Genomic DNA, 17706 nt, shown 5'->3' with positions numbered 1-17706 from the left:
AATGCAGGGGACACGGGTTCAATCCCTGGTCCGGGAAGATCCCACATGCCGCAGAGCAACTAAGCCCGTGCGCCTAGAGCCCACATGCTCTGCAACAAGGGAAGCCACTGCGATGAGAAGCCCGCACACCGAAACAACGACCCAACACAGCCAAAAGTAAAAACAAATTTATTTTTAAAAAAAAAGTCAGGAAGTTCCAATGAATCCAAGAGTCACACACAAAAGAAGAAGTGACCCAAATATTGACTGTGGTGGTGATTTAACCGGTGTGTACATGTCAAAACTTATCAAGTGTACACTTTGCAGTTTATTGGCTGTCTACTGTATACGCAGTTTATGGTAACTCAATTACACCTCAGAAAAGCTGTTACCAAAAAAGAAAAAAAAACGGTGAACTGAAGCTCCACCGCACCGTGATTTCTGTTTGTTAGGCTAGAGTTCCTCCTCGTTTACACCTCTACACCTCGGGATTTTGTGACACATCTCAACACTTGACCAACAAGGCCTCTTCCTGAGTCGGTGGACTGCGCCCTCCTGCTCCTAACCAGACGTTACGGGGCTGGTACAAGGTTGCATTCAGTTTCTTAAAAAAAGCAAAGAGAAAACATGACTTTACTCTTTCATACTAGTCGGAAATTATGTTCAGTCCTTAGTCACGCGGCGCCCCGGAGTCACTGCATTGCGGTTCCCCAACCGTCATAAACTTGCTGTCGCGACCCGAGTGGGCGAACCCCCGCCGCAAGCTCTCCCCGGAGATGATGGCGCGGCGCTCGTGGGCCGTCCGGGGGCGGGGTCGACAGCGCAGACGTAGAGAGCCCGCCTCGTTCCGGGCCCCAAGCTGCCGGAACCGGAAATAGCGCCCGGCGCCGACAAGACTGCAGTAACTGCCATCGAGATGCCGAAGGGACCCAAGCAGCAGCCGCCGGAGCCCGAGTGGATCGGGGACGGAGAGACCACGAGCCCCACAGGTGAGGCTGGTAGGCAGGGAGGGAAGGAGATAGGCAAGAGAAGAAGAGAGAGACGTGTGTGCGTGTCTTAGGAGAGAGTCACGGGGCGCGAGACTGACCGGGCCGTGCGAGGGCTACTGCGCATGCGTTCAGTGGGGCCGGGAAGAGTTTGCCCTGGCAGGAGGGCTTTTGGGGTGCCGGCGAAAGTAGAGGTGCCGGGGTGTCACGCAGGAACTTCAGTAAGACTGGGAAAGAGACGAGGAAGAGCGTATGGTACCGAGGGAGAGATGGGGAGAACTGAGAAAGTCCTGATTTCTTCTCATTTGGACATCTTCCCCACCACACGGTATTCCACATCCGGCACTTACATATTTATATAAGTTGTGCCTCGACCTCCTGTCTCTCCCTCTCTCCCTCCCTCCCTCTCTCTCTCTCTCTCTCTCTCTCTCTCGTGCGCGCGCGCACACAAACACATACACATTCTCACACTCACCCGTGGAAACCATCATCCCACCTGCTTCTTAAGAAAGGATGACTCCTTGCGCTCTTTCGTAAGACACCTTTCTGACTCAGCTGGAGCAAGAGCATAGACACTGGGTCTTGGAATGGAGGATTAAGGTTTACTTAAAAGCAGCGGATGTTTATGGAGCACCTGTTTTTAATTATGCAGTGTAAGTGCTGTGCTTTGGGGAGGGGAGAAAAAAATACGAAGACATCCTACCAGGCTTGAAGGTACTTCAAGAGGGAGATAAAAATGAATACAAATAATTATAGTAGGTATACAGTGACTAATTTTACAGGCATTTATTGGATGCCTACTTTGTACCTGGTGCTGTGCAGAAGAACTGGAGGTGTAGGGATGAAAGATAAGCCTTGCCTATCGAGAAGGGGCAAGTCTAGTGGTGGGGACAGAGCATTAATCAGACAGAGGCTGACAGAGTGTGATGAATGTGTTGAGAATGCTATGGGACTAGAAAAGAGAGGGGCAACATCTATCAGATAGGGCGGGAGTGTCAGCAAAGCCTCCCAGGAATATGTGATAGCCGAGTTCGTTCTTGAAGGATCAGTGTGAGTTAGCAAGGGGAAGAACATCCTAAGCAAGCAGAGGGCGCAGTTAGTGCAGAGGTAGAGGTGTCGTTGAGCCTGGCTGGTTCCCAGTATTGTGTGACTAGTGTGATGGGGTTGGAAAGACGTGTGGGAGACAGATAATGAAAGGTGTTATACACTACTCCAAGGAACTTAGTCCTAAAAACATTAAGAAGGAGGACCCATTGAAGTGCATAAGGAATGGTTGGAGGGAGGGAGACCATTTAGGAGGCTCTGGTAATGAGCCAGGTGAGAAGTGGTAAGAGAGTAAGCCAGGGCATTGACTGGAACTGGGAACCAGCTAAATCAAGGGAGAAGAATTAAGGCTGACACTCACTTGAATACTGCAGCGGTTAGCAGGCTATTTATTGAAAGCAGTAGTGGGCTGTAGAGTGGGGAGCGGGAAGAGGTAAGGTCAGCTTTTGAATGCTGAGTTGGAGATTTCTGGGGAATTTTAAGAGGAGATGGCAAGGAGAGAGTTTGTTCGGTGGCTGTGGAGAGAGCTCTGGACTAGGAGTAAAGACGCAGGTGAGTGTAGTTGTACGGGGCATCCCCTAGAGAGTGTATGCAGATTGAAGCGAAAAGACGTAGGAGGTGGGAACCCAAAAGAACCTCAACAATTAAGGGAAGTAAGGTGGAGAAGGAGGCTGAGGAGATGAGACCGAGAAAGGAGAGCAGCCAGAGAAACTAGAGGCAGACCAGCAGCAGCAGGATCCCTGACGCTAAGTAACAACAGGAAAGGAGAATTAAAAGGATTAGGAGGTAGGTAGCATGGAATGTTGCCAAGTAATCACGCAAAATAAGAACTACAAAGAAACCTTTTCGGGTTGAACAACTAAGGGGACAGTGACAACTCTGAGAAAAGTAGTATTCATTAGAAGATGACAGCTGAATCAGGTTGCAGTATATTCAGAAAGGAACGGGAGATGAGGAGGTGGAGCTAGCGTGGACTGCACTGAGACTCAATGAAGACGGGATAGAAACAGTAATTGGGGGAGGAGATTGTAAGGTTACGGAAAGTGCTTTACTTGGCTTTGAAATTAGGAGTCACTTCAGTGATGTACTTACTAAGGGGAGGAGCCATTAGAGGGGGAGATGTGGAGGATACAGCATAGCTTTAGCCACACTTAGCCTTTTCCTGTTCCTTGCTGATAATACTTTCTCACGCCTGAACCTGTGCACAGGCTTCTCTCCCTACGGTCAGGAGGTGTGGTTGTGTTAGTCCTTGGAGATACTTAGTGTCTAAGTCACTCTGTGTTGTTAGGGTGAGCTGATCATGTACTGCAGTGGATCCTCCTTCTTAATGGCTTTAGGGTTAGACTCTGTGGAATAGCTTATAAAACCTTTCATTATCTTCTCCTGCACATCTTTTCAGTTCCATCACACTAGTCACCCAATATGGGGATCAGATTTTGAAATGTGTTCAGGATGGAGGTCACAGATTAAGCAAAGACAGGCATAAGCGTGCCTGGGAGTTAACCAAGGAGCGGGGAGAAGCCAGTGTCCAGAACACGGGTATGGTTAGGGAAACAGAGATAGCAGACAAGATAGGATGCACCCTTTTAGTCTGTGAGGTCCTAAGTTATAGCGATTGTCCTTTATTATCTCCAGTTTTTGACACTGTAGATGCTCAGTATCTGAATAAATGATTACTATGGACTAGGTGGAAATCTGGTGTGAGAATACTCAGTGTGGTAGATAGCAGAAAGCCTTTGTTTTGGGGTTTTTTGGGGAAAAAAACCCCAAGTGATTGCAGGAGTGCTTTTGGATAGAATTGGGTAGCAGTGGGTGGATGGGATGGTTGGGAGACGAATGTGATAGTGGACAGGCCTGGGCGTGGAGGGAAGTCATGAGGCTGCTGGCTGCCTCCCAGTCTGATGTGGGAGGGAGTTAGACCTAGTCCCCTGCCTTCAGGGTAATGGGGATGGACAGAAAGGAGAAGCTGGAATTTGTTCAGTCAGTAAACTTTTATCGACTTCCCACTTTGCTTCCTGGGAACACGAGCTAAGTAGTCTCAGGTCGCTCTCTAGGATGAAGGACTGATGCCCAATTAAGTACAATCACAGCTAGTGACTTGTGCTAGAAGTGCTAGTGGAGCAGGTGCGGCATAGACCCAGGTTCTTGTTGACTTACTAGATGGCTGTTTCCGTGGCCTGCAGGTTCCAAAAATGACATATCCCCAACTGAATTCATATTTTTGTCCTACCTTTCTCCCACATGGGTGGTAGGGGTGGGGAGAGGGGTCCTTCTCTTCCAGTATATCCTGCGATAGTCAATGGTACCACTAACCCAGCTAATTTTGCCAGCTAAAAACATTGCAGTCATCTCTGAATACTCTTACTTCTCACCTCTGCCATCACCCTGTGGATTCTCCTTCTCTGCCTCCCACTGCTACCCTAGACCAGCCACCATTGTCTGTCTTGTTGCCAGTGTCTTGTGTCTGTGGCCAATGTCTAGGGAGCGGTAGTTGAGCTAGGAAAACAGTAAATAGGGTGGGGACCACTGAGAGCTTGGCAGGAGAGATCAGAGTGCTTTGGAATTTGCAAATCATCATTCACAATGTCTGCTTAACCTTCTAGACAAAGTGGTGAAGAAAGGGAAGAAGGACAGGAAGACCAAAAAGACGGTGAGGAGAGGGGACTGTGGGTGTTTCTGAGCAGAAGGTGGCCCTTTGAAGGCGGTGGTGGCCCAAGGGAGGGGAAGAGATCTTGTCAGGAGAGGGAGCAAGGTGGGATGGAGTGGAAGGTCCCTGGGCTCGTGTGTGGTGGTGAAGGGCTTGGTTGGTTTCTGAGCCATGTTTACCTAGATCTTAACTCCCGTTATAGTTCTTCGAAGAGCTGGCAGTAGAAGACAGACAAGCTGGGGAAGAAAAGAAAGTGCTCAAGGAGAAGGAGCAGCAACAGCAGCAGCAGCAGCAGGTACAGGTGTCAGGGGACCCACCACTACATGGAGGCATCCATGGGTCCGCCAGCCCCTCTGCAGCCCACACTGGTTCACTCAGCTGACGGGGAGCTCTCTCGGGAGCAGAGATACATCAGCGGCCTGGGCTTCATTCTCTCACTGTTTGGCTTTCAGCAGCAAAAAAAGAAGCGAGATGCTCGAAAAAGCCGTCGGAAAAAGGATGTGGATGATGACGGAGAGGAGAAGGAGCTCATGGAGCGTCTTAAGAAGCTCTCAGTGCCGGCCAGTGATGAGGAGGATGAGGGTAAATGTCCCGAGGGGAAATGGGCACCTGGAACTCTTTAGTCATGAAGAGTCAGGAGCTGCGTTCCTTGCTTGTGGAGTTGGATTAGATTAAGGAGCAGGACATCATAATTCTCCTTTCCTGTCTCACCTTCTCCCCTTGTCATTTCAGTACCTGCCCCAGTACCCCGAGGAGGGAAGAAAACCAAGGTAAGCCATCTGTGTGGTAGACAGAGACCCCAGGGGTGCAGCCTTGACCATCCCGCTGACTTCTCTGGCCCTTTCATTCTCCAGGGTGGTAATGTTTTTGCAGCCCTGATTCAGGATCAGAGTGAGGAAGAAGAGGAGGAGGAAGAAAAACATCCTCCTAAGCCAGCCAAGCCAGAGAAAAATCGGATCAATAAGGTGATAGTGGTGGCTCTGCCAGTCACTCCCACCCCGTGTAGCACCTCTGGCCATAGTGTGGTAATTTCCCGGCTTCTTTTCTTACTTTTCAGCTAGCTCTTCTAGGCCAGTCTTGCTTACACTGTCAGAGTCAGCTTTTTAAAATACTCTTCATCACTTGGAAATTTACAGTGATCCTGTTGCTTTCAAACTCCAAATATAAAACAAAGGCCTTTGGGTCTTTGCCCTTCCACTTGGACCCCTCTGCAGGGTTACTTGGGACTTCTCCATGTATACCTTTCAGATTAGCGTGATCACATCTTGGCATCCAGCTTGACTGTGTGTTGAAACCTTTGTTCTTTATGCCTTCTCTTCCCTCTTTCTAGAGCACCTTCACTAAGCCCACATCCATTACCTCGTCTCGAGATGTGTCCTCTTGAGGAAGCCCTCCAGTGCTAGGGCCATCTCACCCACGTGGCTCACTTGCCTGTGTCACAGTCCCTTAGCCGGAGACTAGGGTTTTGCTGGTCTCATTTTCTCCCTGGCAGACTCAGTATAGTTAACTGCTACTCCTAGACCCCCTAGAAACGCTCGTTAAGCTACAATATAGTAAATTAATTTGTGTGTGTCTGTGTGTGTCTTCTCCAGGCTGTATCTCAGGAACAACAGCCAGGGCTCAAGGGCAAAAAGGGAAAGGAGGAGAAGTCAAAGGGGAAGGCCAAGGTGAGGGAGTATAGGCAGGAGGAGGGGCTGGGTCTCAGGAATTAGAGCATTTCATCAAACTTGCTGTCTTTTCCCCGGTAGCCTCAAAATAAATTTGCTGCTCTGGACAATGACGAGGAGGAGAATGAAGAGGAAATAACAAAAGAAGAGGAACCACCCAAGCAAGGGAAGGAGAAGGCCAAGAAGGCAGAGCAGGTTTGTATTTTGGTGTTGGGGGAAGGTGGGCTGAAGGACTAGGACTCTGTGGCCCTTGGGCAGGGGGCAGGATCTGGGGGTGCTCTTACTCTCCAGAGCAGGAGTTGGCAACTTTTTTTTTTTTTTTTGTCCCTGCCACGTGGCTTGCGGGATCTTAGTTCCCCAACCAAGGATTGAACCCGGGCCCATGGCACTGAAACCGTGGAGTCCTAACCACTGGACCACCAGGGAAGTCCCAGGCAAACTTCTGTAAAGGGACACATAATAAATATTCTTGGCTTTGCAGGCCATATACAATCTCTGATGCATATTCTTCTTCTTTTCTATTTTTGGAAAAATTCCTTGAAAGTGTAAAAACCGTTCTTAGCTCAAGGGCCATCACTGGCAACTCCTGACCCAGAGAGGAAATGCTGCGGGCGTTAGCCTCAGTCAGTCTGAGCTCTGGCTCTTGCCACCACTCACTGTGTGACCTTGAGTACATTTTTCCATCTCCTTGGGTCTCAGTTTCCTCATCTGTGTGATCTAGTGATCTCTGAGCTCCCTCGTACTGTTAGCAGTTGCTAGTTCTGATTTTGCTGGATTTCTCAGTGACTGTATGCTAGGGCTTCTAGACCTTTCCCCTGCATGTTAATGTGTAGGCCACTGATACATGAGAAGAAGAACCTCATATAACCCTCAATTACACTGTATTGGCAGTTACAAAGTTATAGTACATAGTTACAGATACACATACATTATTACGTTTCATACATAAATACTTATACTATTCCTGGTGGCAAAAATGGATACAGAGCTGCAAGGAGAGCAGGGCGGGTATGAGAATGGGAGCGGATCCACCAGTGTATTTCAGGACCCTGGTGGAGAGAGACAGAGCTGACTGTGGAACTGGGGGTACGTGATGTGAAGTCTGAGTTCTAGAAGGGGTCCCTTGTTTTTACTATGCCCTGGTTCTCACAGGGGTCAGAGGAAGAAGGAGAGGAGGAGGAGGAGGAAGGGGAGTCCAAGGCTGATGGTCCCTTTGCTCACCTTAGCAAGAAGGAGAAGAAGAAGCTGAAGAAACAGGTAAAACCTTGGGTTCTTGGTGGTCAAAGGTGGGAGAACCTGATTTTTTTTTTTTTCCCTTAACGCTTCAAGTAGGGGACATGTGAATTAGGGGACAAGAAGGAGGGCTTTGGGTGCTCTGTCAGGTAGAACAGTTGGAGTAAGGAAATAATTTCTCTCTGTGAGCCTTGTCTCGGTGTCTGGTGATGTGGGGCTGTATTGTGGTGATGGGAAAGTGGCAGGCAATAGCCTCAAATGTGATTTTTCCTTCCTTCTCAGATGGAGTATGAGCGCCAGGTGGCTTCATTAAAAGCAGCCAGTGCTGCTGAAAATGACTTCTCCGTGTCGCAAGCAGAGGTGTCTTCCCGCCAGGCCATGTTAGAAAACGCATCTGACATCAAGGTAAGGTCTGAGGGGGCCTCTCTACCAGCTTACCCAGGGACATGCCACTTCTCACCTTCCCCTGAGTGGCCACGGCAGCCTAGGAAGTGGGTATGAATGGGAAGTCCATTGGGAAGAAAGCTCGGAGCCGTTCTCTACACCTTGAGTTCTGCCAAGTTGAGTGAGAAGATAGAAGAGCCAGCATAAGGGTCCACCCTCGGAGGGAAGCAAGGCGGGACAGGCTGGCCGCGCTTAGGATTTGGAGACTCCAGTTAGAGGCAGTGGTTGGGGAAGGGGCCGGTGTGGTGAGAAGAGGGGGCTTCCCTGCAAAGAGAAAGCTGCAGCTGCTGTCTGGAAGGGAGAGTTCTCATGTGCTCGCTCCTTCCCTGACACCTGCAGCTGGAGAAGTTCAGCATCTCCGCCCACGGCAAGGAGCTGTTTGTCAACGCAGACCTGTACATTGTCGCCAGCCGCCGCTATGGGCTGGTGGGACCCAATGGGTGAGGAGAGGAGGGGCTGGAGCTGTGAGAGGGGCGGGGCTGGAAGGAGAAGAGACTTCTCTGAGGCAGCCTGGTCCTAAAAGCTCTCATCCCCCAGCAAGGGCAAGACCACTCTCCTCAAGCACATCGCCAACCGAGCCCTGAGCATCCCTCCCAACATCGACGTGCTGCTTTGTGAACAGGGTGAGGCCGCTGGTGGGAGAGGGGCTTGACGGGGAGGTGAAACCGAGGGGCCTGAGGGGGGCCGCCCTGGGGTACAGGAGCCAACCAAGAATAGAAGAAACCGTCATTGTAGAGCTGGAAGGGTTATGTGGGGAGACTGGGGACTGGGAAATGGTGCTAAAGAAGGGGGAGAAGAGATGAGAGACTGGAGAGTATTTTGTTTGGAACAAGTACAAAGAGCTGGGCAGGGTCAGGCAAACCAGAAACAGCTATAGGGAAGAGGGAATAGGAGGCTTGGCCCTTGGGGCACCCTGACTTCTCCCCTGCCCCCAGAGGTGGTAGCCGATGAGACGCCGGCCGTGCAGGCTGTTCTCCGAGCCGACACGAAGCGCTTGAAGCTGTTGGAAGAGGAGCGGCAGCTTCAGGGACAGCTGGAGCAGGGCGATGACGCGGCTGCTGAGAGGCTCGAGAAGGTAGAGGAGATGGCGCAGGGGACACGGGCTAAGACTGGGGGCTCCTGGGACCTCGCAGCATGTGTCCTCTTCTCCCTCCTCCCAGGTGTATGAGGAATTGCGGGCTACCGGGGCAGCAGCTGCAGAGGCCAAAGCCCGCCGGATCCTGGCCGGTCTGGGCTTTGACCCTGAGATGCAGAATCGACCCACACAGAAGTTCTCGGGGGGCTGGCGCATGCGCGTCTCCCTCGCCAGGTGGGCCCCCCCTCACCACCCTCCCTTCCAGCCTCCATCCACCAGGGCTCTTCCCCTTCTCCCCGTTCTTCCAGAGCCGTCTTCTCCCTCCCTTACTGTCTGCCTTGTCAGACTCAGGGTCTTTTCTCCCTACCTGGGAGTGTATTCTGTCTGTGTCTCCTGCCTGGGAACTGTCTAAGGAGAGGTTGGGAAGGAGTGTTCATGGTCTCAGGCTCCACTTACAGAGGCTTCTCTGGGTTCTCTGAGCAAGGGTCTTCTTCCCCCTGACTCTGCATTCTGCTGCCCTGCCCTCTAGGGCGCTATTCATGGAGCCCACGCTGCTGATGTTGGATGAGCCCACCAACCACCTGGACCTCAACGCTGTCATCTGGCTCAATAAGTGAGTAGCCCTTGATTACAGCCTTTGCATCGTTGGTTCGCATTCTGCCCTCGTTTCCTCTAGCTGGTCTCCACTCTGCCCTTGACACCTCTCACTCCAGCCCCGCCTCTTTCACTCCCTGCCCCCATGCTCTGTCTGCTTCCCCTGACTCCACCCTAACCTGGCCATTGTGACATTTCCACGCTCTTCTCTAAAACCCAGCTACCTCCAAGGCTGGCGGAAGACGCTGCTCATCGTCTCTCATGACCAGGGCTTCCTGGATGACGTCTGTACCGATATCATCCATCTTGATGCCCAGCGGCTCCATTACTACAGGGGCAATTACAGTAAGGAGGATCGTTTGCGGGCAAGGAAAGGGGTGGTTCCTGGAGAAAGGCCTGGGAGGGAGGGCCTGTAGGGTTGTGGTGATAATTCTGAGTCTTTCAGAATTCTAGACAACGACGCCTGCCCCCATCCTCCCCCGTCCTGCTGGGGAGAGGGACAACCATCGATGCCCATTCCCCTCTCTTGCCCCAGTGACCTTCAAGAAGATGTACCAGCAGAAACAGAAGGAACTGCTGAAGCAGTATGAGAAGCAGGAGAAAAAGCTGAAGGAGTTAAAGGCGGGCGGCAAGTCCACCAAGCAGGCGGTGAGCACCTGAGTCTTCCTGGGAGGACTCGGGCCCTGCCTGCCTTTTGAGGCCTTCTGTAAAGGGTGCGGGTGTCTCCCTTTCCCCTTCTTCCCCAGGAAAAGCAAACAAAGGAAGCCCTGACTCGAAAGCAGCAGAAGTGCCGGAGGAAAAACCAGGATGAGGAGTCACAGGAGGCCCCCGAGCTCCTGAAGCGGCCCAGGGAGTACACCGTGCGCTTCACGTTCCCTGACCCGCCGCCGCTCAGCCCTCCGGTGCTGGGCCTGCATGGTGAGCGGCCGCGGCCGTGCCTTCCCTCACACCAGGACATTCGGGGCACCCTCGGGGGACTCTGAAGAGAAAATAAAGTGCTTCTTTTCCTGGTCTCTCAGGTGTGACGTTTGGCTATGAGGGGCAGAAACCACTCTTTAAGAATCTGGATTTTGGCATTGACATGGACTCAAGGAGTGAGTTGGCAGGGGAGGCTCAGGAGCCCCGGGGAGAGTTTCTGGGGACCTCGCCTCTTTGACCTTTGTCTTCCTTCTGGCAGTCTGCATCGTGGGCCCTAACGGTGTGGGGAAGAGCACCCTGCTGCTGCTGCTGACAGGCAAGCTGACGCCGGTGAGTCCGGGAGCCAGGAAGGGGGACGGCGACGAGCGAGCAGAAGCGTGAGCACACGGCTGTTCCCCAGAGGCTGCAGTCGGGGGCCCCTCTGTGCCGTGGAGAGTTAAATACAGAACTTGTCATGGATGGTGCGCTTCCTTGAGAGGTGCTGTAGAGGAGGACGGTTTAGATCAGGCGGGGAGAAGAGCCAGGAGAAGTGGGGCCAGGCTAGGGGCATGCCTCCCCACCCGCCATGTGTTTCGGTTATGCAAGAAATACATGCCCATTGTAGAGTGGTTAGAAATTGCACAGGCCAGGGAATTCCCTGGTGGTCCAGTGGTTAGGACTCAGAGCTTTCATTGCCATGGACCCGGGTTCAGTCTCTGGTCCGTGAACTAAGATCCCTCAAGCTGCGCGGCACAGCTGGGAAAAAAAGGAAAGAAAAGAAGTTTCGTAAGCCAGAGCAAAATCCAGAGGTGACCAGTATTAATTTCAATGGATTGCTTTCTCCTTTTTTTCATTTACAAGCGTGCATAGAACTTTTTTTTAACGAAAGTGGCCTATCGTGTGAGTTGTTCTGTGGCCAGCTTTTTCCAGATCATGTACTCAAGTGTTTTTCCGTGCCGGGAATCCTATGTGTGCGTGCGCTTCGTATGCATCTGCCGTAGTGTATTTGATGTCAGTCGTTTAGATTTTTCACTAAAGGACAAACCTGTAGTAAATAGTCTTATTATACCTGTTCATGAATTTAGTTTTCCTTAGGATAAATTCCCTAGAATTGTTTTGGGGACTTTTGCGGCGTTATGTAGTGCTTAGGTGGGTTGTAGCCATCTGTCTGCCCTCCAAGAAAGTGTTGAGAGGGCCCGTTGCCTCACACCCACAGAGAGTAGATCTTCAGAAAGGTGTTCTAGATCCTCCCACAAACTGTCTCTTAATCCCCATCTGAGGTGGAACCCTGAAAACATCTTGCTGGAAGGCAGGGGTGGGGACGGGGGTCCTTTACTTGTGGTCAGTCTGCTCCTGGTTCTGAATCTCTGCTTTCTGTCTCCCCCTCCTTCATTCTCCTCTTGCTTCTGATTTCCTGGACCTGCCTTGGTCACGTTCAGGAGACGCCCGTGTTCCCTTTCTCATGCTGGCTTGTTCCAGCCCGGTTCTGGTGTTTAGCTCCCCTTCAGAAAAGTTGGGGTGTGGAGCTGCAGCTCCTTTCCCCTTCCCCTTAGCTCCCCCCTTGCTTTTTCCTTGCAGACTCGTGGGGAAATGAGGAAGAACCACCGGCTGGTAAGTGGCTTTGGGAATCAGGGAGTAAGAGGCTGACAGAGGAAGTATGACTTTGACCGACCACCTCCCTCTTCTCTCGGGCAGAAAATTGGCTTCTTCAACCAGCAGTATGCAGAGCAGCTGCGCATGGAGGAGACGCCCACCGAGTACTTGCAGCGGGGCTTCAACCTGCCCTACCAGGATGCCCGCAAGTGCCTGGGCCGCTTTGGCCTGGAGAGTCACGCCCACACCATCCAGATCTGCAAACTCTCTGGTACCAGGGGCCAGGGCAGGTGTCCCCGTCCTTAGCCTTCATACCTGCAGACTGTCCCTAGAGGCAGGAGGAAAGAGGAACTGGGACTTGGGGGACCTCACCGCGTGTGCGCACGCGCGCACACACACATTCAGGGTTTACCTGCAGAAATGTCAGGTGGTGAAAGGTGTGGTGGATCCTTTTCCTTTGCTACAGGTGGGCAGAAAGCCCGAGTTGTGTTTGCAGAGCTGTCCTGTCGGGAGCCCGATGTCCTCATCTTGGTGAGTGAGCTGGACTGCAGGGCTGGGGCAAGGGTGACAGAGGGAAAGGTAAGAGTCGTAACTCTCAGTCACGGGATGCCTCCTCCCCCATAGGACGAGCCCACCAATAACCTGGACATCGAGTCTATCGACGCTCTTGGGGAGGCCATCAACGAATACAAGGGTGGTGAGTCAGCTCAGGGCGCGCCCTCCTCCTCCCCGCCTTGGGGACCGGGCTGTGGTGTCTTTCGGCTGGGCGCCCTCCTCTCAGGTTCTGATCCCCCTCTTCCTCCTTCCTCCCTGCCCTCCATTCTCGCCATCTTTCTTCAAAGCTGTGATCGTCGTCAGCCATGATGCCCGACTTATCACAGAAACCAGCTGCCAGCTGTGGGTGGTGGAGGAGCAGAGTGTTAGCCAGATCGACGGCGACTTCGAAGACTACAAGCGGGAGGTGTTGGAGGCCCTGGGGGAAGTCATGGTCAGCCGGCCCCGAGAGTGAGCTTCGCTTCCTGGACATCCCCTCGTCTCCTCTCCACTCGGAAGTCTGCTCTGGTCTGCAGCTGGCGCAGTAGCTACTCGGGTACATGAAGGCGGAGTGTGGTCTTGATGTGACCAGGATACCACTTCGATTGCTTCCTCTTCTCTGAAAGACTTGTCTGATTGCTCTCTTCAGATAACTGAGCTGGCCTTGTTCTTGAAATCCCTCCGTACAAGCAGAGGTGACCTTTGTTATGGGGTTCCATCCAGCCAAGCTCATGTGGCCAGTTGTCTGAGACTCTGTCCTCAGAAGCCTGCGTCTGGTCCGCCTCAAAGCTTCAGGCCCAGCTGCTGCCCTGTTCTGTGAGTGGTGCTGCTTTTTTTGGTGGATTTAATGCTGACCTAACTGATACAAACAGCTGGTGCAGCTCAGAGCTGGAGGAGAGTTCTGAGGCCTGTGCTGTCACCCAGGATTTGGTGCCTGCAGTCTCTAGTCTGGTTGGGGACTTGGGGGCAGGAAAGGAATGCTGCTGAACTCGAATCACCCTTTACAAGGGGAAGAAATAAAGGAAAGGAGTTGCGCCGCCCTGTCACTGTTTGGAGATTTCATGGGAGCTGGAACTGTTCTTACTCTTGATTTGCTTTGTTCAGTTTACTAGCAGCAGTTAGTATCCTCTCTTCCCCACCAGTACAGGTGGGTCTAACTTGCAGTCTTACCGCACTTTAGGTGGTGCTCACTGTTTGAGGAGCCTCCCTCCCTTCCCACAGCCCTTCCGACAAGGACAAAGGAAAGTGAGTCATCCCTTCCAACTAGGACACTCGGGTTTCTCACTATCCAAGCTCCGCCCTGGTATCAGGGACCAGAGACCTGATCCTCCCAAAAGTTACTAAATCAGCCAACATGTACAGCACCGTGCAGTATGCAAGAAGGGAAGAGACAAGGTCTGCCTTCATGAATAGTCTAGATAGAGAAGACTTAGAAAGTAAGACATGAGTGTATAGCGTGATACAATTAATTGCCAAATGTGTGGTGCTCTAGATTCTAAGTTGCCTTGAGCTCATAGAGAAAGATTATCTAGAACTTGATTATTTGGCGGGATCACTTGAGAGTGGACCTTGAAAAAGTAAGGATTTTTTTTTTTATTATTTCTTTATTGTTGGCTGCGTTGGGTCTTTGTTGCTGCGCGCAGGCTTTCACTAGTTGCAGCGAGTGGGGCTACTCTTCGTTGTGGTATGGAGGCTTCTCATTGCAGTGGCTTGTCTTGTTGCGGAGCACGGGCTCTAGGTGTGCAGGCTTCAGTAGTTGTGGCACATGGGCTCAGTAGTTGTGGCTCATGGGCTCTAGAGCGCAGGCTCAGTAGTTGTAGCACATGGGCTTAGGTGCTCCACAGCATGTGGGATCTTCCCAGACCAGGGCTTGAACTGGTGTCCCCTGCATTGGCAGGTAGATTCTTAACAACTGCACCACTAGGGAAGTCCCAGGATTTTAGTAGTGAGGAACAGGGAGCCATTTTTGGAACATAGGAAAAGAGCAGGTCTAAGGCAGATCTAAAGAAGAAAGAACTATTTGAGAGTTAATGAGAGAACATGGCTGGTGTGGCCACTTTTCTTATTAGAGTTAGATTGGAGAGATGGGTTTGGAAAGTAAAACCCAAGTGGCAAGTGGTTGGTTGGTGGTGATTTCAGGTAGTGATGGGCAAGGTGGACTTTAGAGACTTATGGGATGGGCCCCAGAACTTTCGCTGTGGGGATGAGCTAATAAATCCTGAATTAGGATACGAGAGAGAGGGATACAAGGCAAGGACAGATGGAAAGAGCCAGGTGTGGGAGTTGGAGAGAGGATGGTCAGATGTGTGCAGTTCCGGGGGAAATGTGAAGAACCATTTAAGATTTACTGAGTTGGGGTGTCTAATTTGGGGAAGTTATTTTCTGGCCAAATAATACTGGACCCCAATTATGAGTTTTACGCCAAAAGTGAAGGTTTGGTGTGAAGATGATTGAAGAGGTGCCGTTGGGTACATCTCCAAGTTAGATATAAAGGAACACCCCTTATGGAATTTGAGGGAAAAGCATCAGGGTCTTGTGCCAAGTAAGATGTTACATGTGAAAGTATTCTCCACAATTCCACAAAGTCGGTGTGTCGTAGAACAGTGGGAGCAGGCTTCAAGTCCACTACTAGTGGGGTGACCTTGGACTTAGCCTCTTGGTACCTGTTTCCTCATTTGTAACATGAAGGTGATAAAAAGCCCCTACCTCACAAGGTTATTAAGGGATTAAGTAATTATTTGTGAAGGGCTTTAATTTTTTTTTTTTTTTTTTACTTTTGTTACATGTATTTCATGTACACTCTACACTTTGCACTTAAATTTTTCAGTTCAGTAGTCTAGATGAGTTGTTACACAAAATAGTTGGGAATGTTGTTTATAAAATGAACACCAACATTTTGCATTTTAAGTGTTTGGTCGCTGATTTCACTACAGATACTTCAGATGCTCCAAAATAACTTCCATCCATGGGCACAAGTTTTCTTTCTTTCCTCAATATATATACTATAATAATGCACTTTAAATATGGGCAAAAGAATTACACTTCTTCAAAAAGAGCAGCATAGAAATGGAACTCGAAAGGAAAAAATTACACATTTACACAGTAGTACAGTATGTGGGTAACCCAAAGCCTGAAAAATGGAATTTAGTTAACAATTAAATATTTTTATTCATGACCTTTGTCACCTACAAATCATGCACTAATATGGTTCATAATGAGCACTGTAGAAGTGTTATAAAAAATTACTCTTCTCCACACCTTCCTAATGAGGAAACAGACTCAGAGACGCTGACGTGCCCATGGTCACCCAGCCTGGAAAGGAGAATTCCTGGGATGGGGGCCCTAGTTTTCTGATGCCAGTGCCCTGGGCGTCCTCCCTCATCTGTAGAATATGGACAGGATGACCAAAGGATGAGTCCTTGAGGGGCATGAGAGCCAAGGCAGGACTGTGTTTTAGGAACATGTGAGAGACGTTTTAGGGAAGTCTGTCAGCACTACAGTGGGAAAGATGAAAGTCGGGAAGGAGCCCTGTGGCCATATACAACTCAGACGAGGCCTGGGAATGTGCGAAGTTGCCCTTGTGCTGCTGGTGCTGGTGCAGCAGCTGAGACGCTTGAACTGGTGGCTGCTCTAGGGCAGTGGTTCTCAGCATGTCCTAGACCAGTGGCAGCGGCATCACCTGGAGTTTGTTAGAAGTGCAAAGGTAGGAACTCAGTGGTGCCTTTGGAGCATGTCACAGGAAACATGGTGTTAGGAGAGAAAGGGTAGGGGTCACCTTTAGCTTGAGTGATTAGGGAAGACTTCTCAGAGGAAGTGACATTAATTAAAACCAAGGCCTGTAGGTGGAGAAGGAACCAACTAGATGGGTGAGAAAGAGCCTTCAGCAAGGCACCAGAATGTGCAGAGGCTCAGAAGCTGGAAAGAGCTTGACTTGGTCAGGACCATGGCTTGAGCTTAGAGCTTGAGCAGCGGCCAGGACGTGGGGTCTTATAAACGTTGATAGGGAGTTGGGATATGGTTCTAGGAGTAATAGAAGGCAGTGTGTACGCAGGAGTGTGAATTGACCTGGTTTTCATTTTCACAAAATTGCTCTGGCTGCTGGGTGAAGAGTGGTGGGTGGGAGGGAGACAGGAAGAGGAGATGCCAGGAGAGGCGAGCAGGAGGAGATATCCTCCTTCCTCTAAGAAAGGAAAGGAGATAATGTAGACTCATATTTTCAGGTGAAGAGAAGGGGAAATGGTGCTCACGTAGGATGGGGCTCACTTTCTCAGGAGATTTGGTGCCAGAGAAGGGAGAGGAGTTAGGAGTTGCCAGGCAGCAGTGAATGTTGAGTCAGTGCTAGTAATTTGTACTGGGCCAAGATGGTAGGATTTTGTGGGTTTTCAACATTATATTTACTGCCTGGGAGCAGGAATGGGAGAAGTAGAATAATGGTGATTCATAATTGGAGACTGCACTGGTGTGCTTGGGGAAGGGTTGACAGAAAAGTCAAAAGTTAATAGGTTATTTAGGGATGGGGGTGGAAATGGAATAAGAAAGGAAGAACAGACCAACTGAAGCAGTCGGGAGAGGTGTGCCTGCAAGGCTTGGTAAAGAAACAGAAATGGGTCAGTGGGTACAGTGAAATGGATGAGATGCCCAAACTGTCTCCCTGCCTAAAAAAAAAAGAAAATCTAAGTAACAGGTAATAGGGATTTTCATGGAGAATTTGAAAGAAAATGGGTGAACTCATTTTTAAATTAAAATAGAAAAAATTAAGCTCTCTGTAAAGATTCTTGTGGCCTGTTGCAGGAGGTGGAGGGAAGAAGGTGAGAAGCAGCAGTAGATGGAACCAGAAAGAAAGAAACACAAGTTAAAGAATTTTTTTTTTTTTTAATTATTTTTGGCTGCGTCGGGTCTTCGTTGCTGCGCTGGGCTTTCTCTAGTTGCGACGAGCGGGGGCTACTCTTTGTTGCAGTGTGCAGGCTTCTCATTGTGGTGGCTTCTCACTGCAGAGCCCAGGCTCTAGGCGCA

The 17706-nt window shown here is 50.5% G+C and overlaps 1 protein-coding gene across 3 annotated transcripts; it reads left to right on the top strand.

The window, feature by feature from the left end:
• Nucleotides 1-829: 829 nt before the first annotated feature.
• On the top strand, nucleotides 830-13739 carry ABCF1 (ATP binding cassette subfamily F member 1). Of its 3 annotated transcripts, none has more exons than XM_060307964.1 (25): nucleotides 830-968; nucleotides 4613-4659; nucleotides 4859-4951; nucleotides 5112-5238; nucleotides 5389-5426; nucleotides 5511-5681; nucleotides 6249-6323; nucleotides 6405-6518; nucleotides 7476-7580; nucleotides 7839-7961; nucleotides 8340-8440; nucleotides 8538-8623; nucleotides 8936-9075; nucleotides 9161-9309; nucleotides 9605-9688; nucleotides 9890-10014; nucleotides 10205-10317; nucleotides 10416-10587; nucleotides 10689-10763; nucleotides 10847-10917; nucleotides 12145-12177; nucleotides 12262-12430; nucleotides 12626-12690; nucleotides 12784-12856; nucleotides 13002-13739. In XM_060307964.1, the coding sequence occupies exons 1-25, from the start codon at nucleotides 896-898 to the stop codon at nucleotides 13166-13168; spliced, it is 2589 nt and encodes an 862-aa protein (XP_060163947.1). In that variant the 5' UTR covers nucleotides 830-895; the 3' UTR covers nucleotides 13169-13739. The 3 variants fall into 3 exon arrangements, with proteins under 3 accessions (XP_060163947.1, XP_030706988.1, XP_060163946.1); XM_030851128.2 differs by having other exon boundaries at nucleotides 5109-5238; nucleotides 5511-5621; XM_060307963.1 differs by having other exon boundaries at nucleotides 5109-5238.
• Nucleotides 13740-17706: the final 3967 nt, after the last annotated feature.

This window comes from Globicephala melas, chromosome 11, assembly GCF_963455315.2.
Source record: "Globicephala melas chromosome 11, mGloMel1.2, whole genome shotgun sequence".
Classification (NCBI taxonomy): Eukaryota; Metazoa; Chordata; class Mammalia; order Artiodactyla; family Delphinidae; genus Globicephala; species Globicephala melas.
The sequence above is the reverse complement of the archived record's forward strand: the minus strand, read 5'-3'. Positions and strand labels throughout refer to the sequence as shown.